The 13934-nt window shown below is 42.8% G+C and overlaps 1 protein-coding gene across 1 annotated transcript in view; it reads left to right on the top strand.

The window, feature by feature from the left end:
- LOC121270038 (aminopeptidase N-like) overlaps positions 1-12092 on the top strand; it is a 94269-nt gene extending 82177 nt beyond the window's left edge. Inside the window, exons 16-20 of the mRNA XM_041175351.1 lie at positions 2546-2656; positions 6188-6355; positions 7280-7420; positions 7855-7936; positions 10440-12092. Coding sequence (XP_041031285.1) covers positions 2546-2656; positions 6188-6355; positions 7280-7420; positions 7855-7936; positions 10440-10622 — 685 coding nt within the window. The 3' untranslated portion in view covers positions 10623-12092. The remainder of the gene's footprint in view (positions 1-2545; positions 2657-6187; positions 6356-7279; positions 7421-7854; positions 7937-10439) is intronic.
- Positions 12093-13934: the final 1842 nt, after the last annotated feature.

The following is a 13934-nucleotide window of genomic DNA, read 5'->3' as shown; positions in this document are numbered from 1 at the left end:
GAATAGGGATAAATGGGTCTTTTTTGGGTTGGCAAGATGTAATGAATAGAGTGCCACAACAGTGCTGGGGCCTCAACTATTCACAATCTACCTCAGTGACACAAAGATAGGTAGGAAAGTAAGTTGTGAAGTGGATATCAGGAGGCTACAAAAGATGTAGGTAGATTAATTGAGTGGGCAAAGATCTGGCAAATGGAGTATAATGTGGGAAAATGTGAAATTGTCTATTTTGCAAATTACCTAAATGGTGAGAGATTGCCGCACTCTGAGAAGCAGAGGGATCTAGGTGTCCTAGTGCATGGATCACAAAAGGTTACTATGCAGGTGCAGCAAATAATTAGGAAAGCTAATAGAATGTTATCTTTTATTGTGAGGGGAATTAAATACAAAAGTAGGGAGGTTGTGCTTCAGTTATACAGGTCACAGTAAGACCACATCTGGCATACTGTGTCCAGTATTGGCCTCCTTATTTAAGGAAGGATTTAAATTCATTGGAAGCAGTTCAGAGAAAGTTTACCAGACTAATACCAGGAATGGGTGGGTTGTCTTATGAGGAAAGGTTGGACAGGTTTGTATCCGCTAGAATTTAGAAGAGTAAGAGGTGACTTGATTGAAACTTATAGGATCCTGAGGGTTCTTGACAGGGTGGATGTGGAGAGGATGTTTCTTCTTGTGGGAGAATCTAGAACTAGGGGTCACTGTTTAAAAATAAGGGGTTGTCCATTTAAGACAAATGAGGGGAAATATTTTTCTGAGGGTTGTGAGTCTTTGGAACCCTCTTCCTCGAAGGGCTGTGGAAGCAGAGTCTTTGAATATTTTTAAGTCAGAGCTAAATAGATTCTTGGTAAGCAAGGGGGTGAAGGTTATTAGGGGTAGACAGGAATGTGGGGTTGAGGTTACATTCAGATCAGCCATGAATTTATTAAATGGCGGAGCAGCCTTGAGGGGCCGAGTGGCCTACTCCTGCTCCTAATTCATATGTTTCATGCCTTGGATGAAGGAACCAAATGTATGGTAGCTAAATTTGCCAATAACATCAAGATAGTTAGGATAGCAAGTTGTCAAGAGGAGGTAGAGAGTCCGCAGAGGGATATTGACAGGTTAAGTGAGTGGGCAAAAATTTGGCAGATGGATTATAAAGTGAGTAAATGTGAATTTGTCCACTTTAGCAGGAAGAATAGAAAATCAATATATTATTTAAATGTAGAGAAATTGCAGAACTTGGTGGTACAGAGGGATCTGGGTGTCCTGGTACATGAATCACAAAAAGTTAGTATGCAGGTACAGCAAGTGATTAGGAAGGCAAATGGAATGTTGTTGTTTATTGCAAGGGAAATGAAATATAAAAGTAGGGTTGTTTTACTGCAGCTCTGCAGGGCGTTGGTGAGACCACATCTGGAATACTGTGCACAGTTTTGGTCTCCTTATTTGAAAAAATATATATAATTAAGTTAGAAGCAGTTCAGAGAAGGTTCACTCGACTAATTACTGGGGTGAATAGGGTTACTTTATGAAGAAAGATTGAACAGGTTGGGCCTATAGAAGAATGAGAGGTGATCTTATTGGAAAAGATATGTTCCTGAGGGTGCTTGATAGGGTGGATACCTGGAGGATGTTTCCTCTTGTGGGAGAGGCTAGAACCGGGGACACAATTTAAGAATAGGAGGTCTCCGTTTTAAGATGGAGATAAGAATTTTTTCACTGAGGGCTATTAGATGGTGGAATTCTCTTCCCCAGAAAGTGGAAGCTGGGTCATTGAACTTATGCAAGGCTGAGTTAGATAGATTTTTGTTAGATAAGGGCTATGGGGGGGCAGACAGGAAAGTTGAGTTGAGACCACAATCAGATCAGCCATGGTCTTATTGAATGGCAAGGCAGGCTTGAAGGGCTGAATGGTCTACTCCTGCTCCTAAGTCCTGTGTTCCTGTTGGAAGCATTGTAGGTATAAGGGTAAAGGATGGTGGGTGGGGTGCATGGGTTGGCATGAGTTGGCATTAAGTTGGCTTGGGGGCTATAAAGGTGCATGTTGGGTGTGAGTGGAGGGCCAAAGATTGGCATAAAGGGTATGGGGGTGATGGGGGGGCATGAAATGGCATGGGTTGGCATGGATGGGAGGTCAGGGAGTGTGAGAGGTGAGGGGTGTTTTTTGATTTATTCATTTTTTTTATATCTTTGACAAAATTCCCGAGCACCAAGTCTGTCTTTTTGCCCAGTCCACCTCTGCATCTGACAGGCTCTAAATTCTTTCTGGGATTGCCTTCCACAGTCCACTTCTCGTTGCCCCCACCCCAGACTGAACATCCAAACTTCTGGGGCACTTTTTCCCCGGGCTGGATTTGTGGAGCTGGGAATTGTCCCGACTCTATGCTCCTGACATGGGATTAAAATTCAGGCCTTGCTTTCCACCCTAAAATGTAGGGATCACCAAATTTAAATGCTTTTGAATTGCATCTTATCAATACTGTTAAAGCTGTGCAGTTTATTTGAGCTTCTGTGTAAATTGATCCCCATTCAGACTGAGTTACTGATACAAGCTGTTTTGCAGGTATAGCATGATCAATGCGGTGAGGGTCGCCTGTGGACATGGCCTCCTGGACTGTCAAGAAATGGCACAAGCATTTTACAGGAAATGGATGAATAATTCTATGGTTAATCCGTGAGTGTTTGCATGAAAAGGGGATTATCAAAGTGGAGTTTGATAAAATGTAATGATCATAATGTAGAGATTAACGTAACAGGCTCAAATCTTCTGGTGTCCAGAATGTTGGAGATGGGATGTAAGTTGGGAGATATGCGATGGGACCCTGCAGTTGTTCTGACGCACACAAATGCCCAGGAAGTTTAAACTTCCAATAGGCTGATTTCCGGTGCTTGGGACCCTCTGTGGGAGTCTCTGAATTGGGTCAGACTTACCTTTTTTATTTCTTTCATGGGACATGGGAGTCACTGGCATGGCCAGCATTTATATTGCCCATCCCTAATTGCCCTTGAGAAGGTGGCGGTGAGCCTGGATACTTACCCAGGAAATGTATGCTGGTCAATATCTGGTTTAACCCAGAGATTAGCCATAGTATCTGAACTGAGCACCATAACCGATCACCCCTCCCCCCCATCAATCCCCTCCAACCCATAACATTAGAATCACAGAAAGTTTAAAGCACAGAAAGAGGCCACTCAGCCCATTGTGTCAGCGCCAATTGATAAATGACCCACCCAGCCTGATCCCCTTTCCAGCATTTGGTCTGTAGCTCTGCAGGTTACAGCACTTGAGGTGCAGGTCCAGACACCCTTTAAATGAGTTGAGAGTTTCTGCCTCTATTACCCTTCCAGGCAGAGAGTTCCAGACTCCCTCAACCCTCTGGATGAAAAAGTTTTCCCCATCTCCCCTCTTACCTTTCTACCAATTACTTTAAATCTATGCCCCCTAGTCACTGACCTCTCTGCTAAAGTAAATAGGCCCTTCCCATCCACTGTATCCAGGGTCCTCACAATTTTGCACATCTCAATCAAATCTCCCCTCAGCCTCCTCTGTTCCAAGGAGAACAACCTCAGTCTATCCAATCTTTCCTCATAGCTGCAATTTTCCAGCCCCGGCAGCATCCTCGTAAATCTCCTCCATATCATCTCTAGTGCGATTCCATCCTTTCTGTAATGAGGTGACCAAAACTGCACACAGTACTCAAGTTGTGGCCTAACTAATGTTTCATATAGTTCCAGTATAACCTCCCTGCTCTTATATTCTATACCTCAGCTAATAAATGAATGGATTCCAAATGCCTTCTTAACCACCTTATCGACCTGTCCTGCTATCTTCAGGGATCTGTGGACATTTGCTCTGAGGTCCCTCACTTCCTATACATCTCTCCGTATTCCCCCATTTATTGTGTAATCATTTGCCTTGTCTGACCTCCCCAAATGCACCACTTCACACTTCTCTGGGTTGAATTCCATTTGTCACTTTTCTGCCCATTTGACCAGCCCATTGATATCCTCCTGCAGCCTACAGCAATCCTCCTCATTATCAACCACACTGCCAATTTTTGTCATCTGCAAATTTCTTGATCATTCCCCCTACGTTTACATCCAAATCATTAATATATACCAGAAAAAGCAGAGCACCCAGTACTGAGCCCTGCAGAACCCCACTGGAAACAGCCTTCCTGTCACAAAAACCCCCGTCAAATATTACTCTTTGTTTCCTGCCAGTGAGGTAATTTTGTATCCAGCTTGCTACATTCCCTTGGATCACATGGGCTTTTATTTTTTTAACCAGTCTGCCAAGCGTGGGATCTTGACAAAAGCCTTGCTAAAATCCATGTAGACCACATCAACTGCGCTACCCTCATCAACCCTCCTTGTTACTTCCTCAAAAAATTCAATCTAGCTAGTCAAACACAATCTTCCCTTAACAAATCCATGCTGGCTATCCTTGGTTAATCTGTGCCTTCCTAAGTGACAGCTTATCCTGTGTCTCAGAATTGATTCCAATAATTTGCCCACTACTGAGGTCAGACTGACTGGCCTGCAATTATTCGGTCTATCCCTCGCTCTCTTTTTAAGCAAAGGTGCAACATTAGCAAACCTCCAATCCTCTGGCACCTCACCTGTATCCAGTGAGGATTGGAAAATGATGGTCAGACCCTCCCTGGCTTATTTTAATAGCCTGGGGCACATTTCTTCCAGCCCTGGTGATTTATCCACTTTCAAGGATCTAATCCCATTAATACTTTCTCTCTCCCTATGTTTATCACATCCAATACTTCACACTCCTCCTCCTTAACTATAATAGCTGCATCGTTGCCCTCTTTTATGAAGACAGATGCAAAGTATTCATTAAGAACCATGCCCACATCCTCTGCCTCCATAAAAGATCTTTTGATCTGTTATGGGTCTTAATCTTTCCTTAGTTATCCTCTTAATCTTAATGTTTTGGAAAAACATCTTTGGGTTCGCCTTGATTTTGCCCTTCGACCTGACTTGTCCCCCCACCAACTCCCCTCCACCAAGACCCAACCCGACTACCCTTCCACTTAACTACCCCCACCTGACTATTCCAAGACCCAACCCGACTACCCCTCCACTTAACTACCCCCACCTGTCTACTCCAAGACCCAACCCAACCATCCCTCCACTTAACTACCCGCACCTGACTACTCCAAGACCCAACCCGACTACCCCTCCACTTAACTACCCCCACCTGACTACTCCAAGACCCAACCCGACTACCCCTCCACTTAACTACCCCCACCTGACTACTCCAAGACCCAACCCGACTAGCCCTCCACTTAACTACCCGCACCTGACTACTCCAAGACCCAACCCGACTACCCCTCCACTTAACTACCCCCACCTGACTACTCCAAGACCCAACCCGACTACCCCTCCACTTAACTACCCCCACCTGACTACTCCAAGACCCAGCCTGACTACCCCTCCACTTAACTACCCCCACCTGACTAGTCCAAGACCCAACCCGACTACCCCTCCACTTAACTACCCCCACCTGACTAGTCCAAGACCCAACCTGACTACCCCTCCACTTAACTACCCCCACCTGACTACTCCAAGACCCAACACAACCATCCCTCCACTTAACTACCCCCACCTGACTACTCCAAGACCCAACCCGACTACCCCTCCACTTAACTACCCCCACCTGACTAGTCCAAGACCCAACCTGACTACCCCTCCACTTAACTACCCCCACCTGACTACTCCAAGACCCAACACAACCATCCCTCCACTTAACAACCCCCACCTGACTACTCCAAGACCCAACCTGACTACCCCACCACTTAACTACCCCAAGACCCACTCACTCAGCCACTCATCCGATCACTAACCCACTCACTTACCGAAATACTTGAGACCTTTAAAAAGTTACCTGAATACAGCAGCTGCTGTTGTGCAAGCTGGGCATGTGCTCACTTTATCATCTTTTATTGCACTCGATGATCTTCTCCGTGGATGTCTGTACTGACCCTCTGCTTCAGCTGGGATTGAAAGCCTTGGCTGAAAAATCACAAAAAGGTTGGGTGGCAGAGATCTTTGCAGGCAGCATCAACACGGATCATAATATCTAGGCCGTTATGTTCTAGAAACCAAATTTTGATGATACCTGATATACCATAAATGTTATTTATTTTCTACACTTTGCTATTTTTGTAACTTTATTTCTAATGAATAGCATTCCTGTTGATCTGAAGTCATCAGTTTATTGCAATGCAATAGCCTTGGGGAACGAGAAGCAGTGGGACTTTGCATGGAAAATGTTACAGAAAACTACAATAGCCACAGAAGCGGACAAGCTACGATCAGCCCTGGCCTGTACCAAACAGTCCTGGCTACTCAATCGGTAAGACAAGAAAAGGAACTGAAATCATTAAACAGATTCTGAGAGTATTGAAAACCTCTCACCAGCTCTGTCAGGGACATCACCCTAAAGGTTCTGGAGGGAAACAAATCCAAATTGAGAGTAATAATGACTGCCACTCAGCTGCAAAGACATGTTGTAAAGTTTGAAAGTGCATTGTATGAACCTTTTGCCTGTTTACTTTGAGCAGAAGCAAACCAAGAAGTAGCGATTGGTGATGTGGGATTAAAAAGCTTGGAGGAGGATGAGAATGCTCAGGGAGGGTAGTTTTGGGAAAGAATATGTCATGTTCCATTCCATGAGTGCTCTGTCCAAGGGCAGGTCCTTGGCTAGTTGTCTGCTGATGCTTATGCCATGTTACAGGTTGTATACTTTATGTGTTCAGTTACCAACATGGAAGTGAAAGCTTTGAGTTCAATCCCAAACAGACATTCCTGTCATCCTTATCTTTGTTCACACCCCTCCCCCTCACCATACCCCCACTGCCACATTCCCACCCTAGCTGCATTCTGGATAATAGCTGGCACAGTCACAACATGATGATGCCATTAGCTCTGCAGTGTGATATTAGAGTCACATGTAGGGGGGTCTTGCACTGTCTGTTACCATGGCAATGCAATTATGGAGTGGATGGGCCAGAAGAGACCACAGTAGGTTTTAAATAATTACATCTCTTAGAACTCCTAGTGGCCCCCACCTTACCTCACATACTGTAGCCCCTGGCCCACTCCCACCCAACAAAGCCCCCACCGTTCTGAAATTCTGGCCCCGAGAAATGAACTTTGGGATGGATATCTGATGTGATTTTATTTGAACAATGTTCTAACGAGTTATACTGCAGTGTACCAGGAACTCATCAACATGTAAGAATTCTATTTATTTAATGTTTTCTTTCTTATATTGTAGATATCTTGAATATACTTTGGATACCAGTAAGATTAGAAAGCAAGATGCCACAAAAACCATTATTTCCATTGCCAGAAATGTGATCGGTCAACCTCTGGCATGGGACTTTATCAGGGCAAAGTGGAAGTACATCTATCAGCAGTGAGTATCTGAAATTTCTGAACAATCAGTAGATTAACTAAAATCCTCTGCGTTGTGCAGGAATTCGAGTTCCGATCACATGGGAAATTACTCATCCCGAAGATTCGTTTGATTTTTAAAAATTCTTTCAGGGGATGTGGGCATCGTTGGCTAAGCCAGCATGTATTGCCCATCCCTAATTGCCCTTGTGAAGGTGGTAGGTTTGGAAGATGCTGTTAATGGAGCCTTGGTTAGCTGCTGTAGTGTACCTTGTAGTGGTGCACACTGCTGCAGCTGTGCGTCGGTGGTGGAGGGAGTGAATGTTGAAGGTGGTGGATGGGGTGCCAATCAAGTGGGCTGCTTTGCCCTGAATTGTTGGAATTACATTCATCCAGGCATGTATTATAATCTCTCTGCCATAAAAGGATTAATATTTGAAATATTTCATTGTTTAGATATGGTGGTGGATCATTTTCATTCTCGTCATTGATAAAGGGAGTGACAGAACGATTTTCAACAGAATTTGAGCTGCAACAGGTTAGTGTTAACGTTGAGCATTCTATTGTCTAGTCTTCCTCTCTTGCTTAACTTTAGACAGTTGTTTGATATAGTTTGACCACTCTCGCTTAACTGATAAAACTCACCTCTCCTTCAAAGCAGCTTTCACATTCACCTAAGCCATGATTGACCGGGCTCACTCAGTTAGTTTAGCTAGTTGCCAAGTAGAGCTTGCTGTTGCTTAGATCATGTAACATTTGCACCTCCCATTACTCTGTTGCAAATTAGAGCAGTGCTCCAGTAATCAGATATTTATCCCACAATCACCATCACAGAAATAGATTATCCAGTCATTATAATATTGCTGTTTGTGGGAGCTTGTTTTGTACAAATCGGCTAAAATGTTTGCTGCATCACAATAGTGAGTACAATTCAAAAGCACTTTATTGGTTGTGAAGCATTTTGGGATGTGATGGGTTTGTAAAGGCACTACAGAAATGAAAGTCATTCTTTTAGCCCAAAGCCTCCCTTGGTCATTTTACTATTGTCAATCTTATAAGGTCTATGGGCGGAATTGTCCCACATTTGCACTAAGTGCAGTAATGGGTGTGAAAAACGACGTTTTGCCTGTCGGCCATGCTGGCAGTTTTTCGCTGTATCGTCTGCTTCCTGCCTCATTAATTATACAGCCAGAGGGAACACGCCACAGCCAGAGGGAACACACCATCTTGCTGGTGGGCAGCCTCTGAATTGTCCGTCACGCTGTTACCTCACCATTTCCTCAGTCCCGGTGCCATATCTAAACTGCAACCGCGCACACAGTTCTCGATACTTGTAGCCCAGGACTGAAGGCATGGCCCTGAAGGCCAAGAAGATTTCAGTGCCCTGTCACTGGAATGCCAACAATCTCACCCCTCCGGCTTGGGAGGCGGTGGCAGAGGTGGTCAGTGCCAATTCTGCACAGAAGAGGTCGGCCATCCAGTGTAGAAAGTGGATGAATGATCTCATTGTGCCGCCAGGGTAAGGCAACCAAATTATCACTCTAAACTCTCACAATCACAAGCCCATCACACATTCACTGGCATCTCACTCACTGCCAGCTCAAGGGGCATCACCACTCACTCTCTCACACACACCTTCACACCTCCATCTGGCCTCATCTCTTCTGGAGGCTGCCTCCTCAGCCCTCACCATCTTGAGGCCACTTGCACAGATCAACATGTGCCCCCCCACACACACCCTGGGATACCCCCCCTTCCACAGTACAGCCCTTGCCCCGCAGCCTCTTCCCTTTCCTGAGGCCACTTCTCCCCTTCCCCAAGCAATCCCTAGCCCTTCATCCCTGTGGGGGGGATGATTCCAGCGAGCAGGGCTTTTAATGAGATGGTAAAGTATTGAAATGAGGTTCCTGATGTGTAGTGGCAGGAAACGTGGCCCGTCATTGACGGGTGGAGCGGATGATTGCAAACTGGTTTCATGATGGCATAAAACTGAATTTTGGACTTCTCGCCAAACTGTCTGGTCAGACCCACCGCCAATGGGACCCGGCGATTCTGCCCTATGTTTAAATATTCGAGAAGGGTTAAGAACTAGCAGAGATTATAAACCAATGAATGAAATTTCCTTTAACAGCCAGCAATTTAACTTAACACTTTAGATGAAACGAGCAGCTTGAGAATAAAAGTGTTGTACTACCTGAGAACAGAATGGGAAAAATTCAGCTGACTTTCATGTGGAAGTCAGAACATTTGATTGACTCTAAGAATGGTGTTACAGAGCCATTTTAGCTAAAAGCACTTCTGTAACCTATACTGGAAATATCTGCAGAAATTTTCATCAAACTCCCACCATTTAAACAAATGAGCATAGGAACATGGCAGGTCTCTCAGCCCCACAAGCCTCCTCCAGTATTCAGTTAAATTGGATCATGGTTGATCTGCACTTCAATGCCACATACCTGTCTTTGTGCTTTACCCAATATAAAATCTATATCTCTCAGCTTTGAAAATTCCATTCGACCCACCTGTTGAGAAATGAGTTCCTGGTTTCCGCTACACTTTCTGAAACGAAATGCTTCTTTATTTCATTACTGAATGAACCAGCTCAAATTTGTACTTGTTCTGGATCCTCACAGCAGAGGAAAACATTTTTCTTAATCCCTTATTATTGGGCGCATTAGTAAAGAGTTTAGATTACTGGGCCAGTAATCCATTATCTGCACCCCTAGATCACTATATTTGCATCCCGAGGGTATCGCTGTTTCTTTGTATGTGCCATTAGATCTGAGTTGCTGTATTACATTAAAAATGTCATTGTCATAGTTAAGAATGAGGCTTCTCTGCACTTTAAAGTTTTTCAACCTGTGAAAACAAGACGAACGATGTACTTCTCATTTCTTAGCATGTTTCAAAGTTATTAACAACTCTATTGAAGATTAAACTTTTCTGGAAGAATGCCACTATTGCATTAGGAATATGTCCATGTGAAACACTGTCCGTGATTAGTTTAATCAACCTATGGTCATTCATTTGCTTTATTACAGCTCGAGCAGTTTAAAAAAGATAACCAGGAGATTGGATTTGGTTCCGGGACTCGGGCACTGGAACAGGCTTTGGAGAATACCAAGGCAAATATCAAATGGGTTGATGAAAACAAGGATTCTGTTAAAAAATGGTTTATCACAGCTGTGAAACCCCAAAGTTCTAAAATCAAGAGTCTCTTGTAAATAGAAAATCTCTTTGAAATATGTTTCTAAATGCAATTGAGGCCAAGAATTTTCCAATGAGAAACATCAGCAGACCAGTTCTGTTGAGGAGAATGATTTATTAGTTATGCCTAAAACAACAGAGGAAATAATTTCAAGCCATATTTGAGTACTGAAAGTAAAGAACTCAAACCATAAATGCTGTGCAAGCCAACGCATTTCGAGCCATGTCATATCACTCCAAATTGTGCAATGTTGCAATTTCAAGACATTGCCGACCATAACACATTAGTACATTCTGATTGAATGCTGGAGTGTAATATTTCTTTCCAAGTTGTTGCACATCACATCATACCAAACACAAGCTGAATAATACCAAAACTCTTAGAGAGAGAGAGAGAATGGAAATGGACCTTAGGCAGTTTCTATAGTCGCAGCTCCCCACTGTTGCTATCAGCCACTGAACATTCATTTGGCTCTTTGCTGAAACATTACATTGGACCCTTTACCCAATGACTTTGCCTATTTTGTTGTGCTGATGAGATGCTTTTCCTATGATTTTTTGTGCCACTTCCTTTCAGTGTTGCATTATTTTTATTGCTTATTGGGAATTTCTAGATTTAAACATTTTCAGTTGTTCCATTCACAATGTCACCTTTTGAAATTTATATTGTTTAAAGCAAAATATGAAATAGGCTTTAGAATAGATATCTTAGTGCTGTCAGGCCAGCCTTGGGAAATGGTTAACACTATTACACAGCAGGGAACTTGATCAATTAAATAAATGTCTTCATTGGAGGAGGAGAAATTGTCACAAGTATATGATTTGAAATAATATGAAATAATCTGATGGATTAATTCAGCTTTGAAAAAATAATTCTTGGTACATAATTATTCCTTTTAAATCAATAACTTTCATTAATAGTTACATCCTTTGTTCTGTAGGTATGTCACTCATCAGTTCCAGGAAGGGTTCAAATAGCCAGTCATTTGATAATGCTTCTAAATAGCACCTGAGACAGTAAAATAGTTAATCAAATTAATTTTGCTAAATTTAACAACAGAAGTCTGCAGCAAGAGAAAATACCTCAGAGAGCTCCTGTCAGCAAAACAAAACTGATGCAAGGTCGTTCAGAGCTTAACAGATTCATTTTCATGCAGGATCTGGTCCAACAGCCTAAAACACAGCATTGGAACTAAAACCAAACTGCCAGAGAAATATTCCCAGAAAGATAATCATAATTAATTGCTGAGGTTTGCAACATATAAGTACGTTGTACAGGTTAGCACAGCATTGTTCCATTAATCTTGATCCCATCCTGTACCAGGCCCTGGCAATTTTACAGCAGGGAATTAAAGAATTGAATGATGATTACAACTTAGTTGCAACATTGAGGGAACCCGCGGGAAACAGTTTAAGAGTGTAACTTGCATCTATAGCACAATCTGAACTGTTTATTGTAACTTTCTGAAATAAAAGTTGACATTGAAAAATCATTCGAAAACATTGTTTGTGTTTAGTTAAATCTCACTTATTCACAATGAATGTATTTTGGAGGAAGGCTGAGGTTTTTTTCATAGGGATTTCCCCTGTTTTGTCTAAATTGACTCAAAACAAATTGTTCCTGTTGTTTTCTGAAAATCCTAAATTGCTAAGTCAGTTTCTGAGCAGCACGAAGGGAATCCTGTTGGAAAAAAAACACCCAAAATCTTTCCACTTAATAGCACTTGATTTACCAGGTTTCTACTTTCAGCATTTCTGTTTTTATTTATGAGGATTTCCTGTTGATTTGCAGGAACACAGTGGAAGGGACACACTGGTGCCTGAGAAGTTGGGTTTAGTGCCAATGCAGTGGTCTTAGTGATGTCAGATGGGCGTTGGTTACAGTACCACCTCATGTTTATTTTCAGTGCTTTGCTGCTCTCCATACTCAGTACTCTTTGCCTCCTTCCCTTACTCAGTTGGGGAGAGTTTGTGAACCTGAATGAGTGAAAGTATTCTTCTTTTCCTGGATGGAGCCCTGAGACCACCTGGCTACTGCTGGAGCTTCAGTGGAATGTTCCGGAGCATTATGATTGCTGAAGAGTGGAAGAGGCAAATCCTGAGCCTTTGGCTCTGGTGCAGGCTGACCAGCTTTCTTAAAGGTTGCACTGAAGTTTTCAAACAGTTTAGCTGCTCTGTCCCATTTTATACTGGTGTTTGCAGCAATGAGGTGCATTGCCATAGAATGTGATGGAGGCAGATTCAACTGCAGCCTTCAAAGGGGAAATTACTTAACAGCTTGAAGCGAAAATATTTGCAGGACTAGAGAGAGAGGGCTGGGGATATGGGACTAACTGAGTTGCTGTTACAGAGAGCTGGCCTGGCGCAGCTTGCTAAATGTCCTCCCATCTCTGCTGAAATCATGATCCTGAATACTCCATAACTTCCCATTTTCCCCAAACTAATCGAGGAAAACCTCTGAATACCCATCAATTCCCATTAGAATACGATTTATTCTTGCGATATGGTTTTGGACACAAGTTCTACGGATCATTTTCTCATCTCCATCTCCAAACTCGGCCTCTATAACTTTTAAATCCATTGCCACAGACATTTATGCAGTTCTATTTGGAGGAATCAATCCCCCTGTGGGGAAAAGGTTTATCTTTATAGTCTTAATAATATTCTCATTTATCTAGTTTTATACTCACAGTTTAAATTAAATATCTCCCTTAATCTACATTGTGTATATTTGTTCTTAAGATTTGCATCAAATTTTCCTGAATTTTATTTTCACTAAACAAAATAACCATAGCTATTAAATTTTTAAAAGGAGTCTGACAGCAGAAATGGTCTTGTGTGTTGTTCTGACAGAGTTTGACAGGGAAACAGCAGCAGTTGGTTTGAGGGTGGGTCGGCTCAGGGGGCAGTGCGGAGGTCGTTAAGTTAGAGGTGTAACCTCCATAGTAAACCCTAGTAATGAGGCAAGATCACTTACACTGTGCTCTAATTATCACAAGGTGATTAAACTCCAGCCTCAAATGCCAGATTTATTCTTTAGCTATTACTGTGTGTTAGCTTGTAACAAATTAATTTGTTAACTGCATATTGATGTTATGGATATAACCAAAACAAAAACAAAAACAGAATTATCTGGAAAAACTCAGCAGATCTGGCAACATCGGCGGAGAAGAAAAAAGTTGACGTTTCGAGTCCTCATGACCCTTCGAAAGAAATTGAGTTCGAGTCCAAGAGTTGAAATATAAGCTGGTTTAAGGTGTGTGTGTGGGGGGTGGAGAGAGAGAGAGAGAGAGAGGTGGAGTGGGGGTGTAGGGACAAACAAGCAGTGA

This window comes from Carcharodon carcharias, chromosome 26, assembly GCF_017639515.1.
Source record: "Carcharodon carcharias isolate sCarCar2 chromosome 26, sCarCar2.pri, whole genome shotgun sequence".
NCBI classification, from domain to species: Eukaryota; Metazoa; Chordata; class Chondrichthyes; order Lamniformes; family Lamnidae; genus Carcharodon; species Carcharodon carcharias.
The sequence above is the reverse complement of the archived record's forward strand: the minus strand, read 5'-3'. Positions and strand labels throughout refer to the sequence as shown.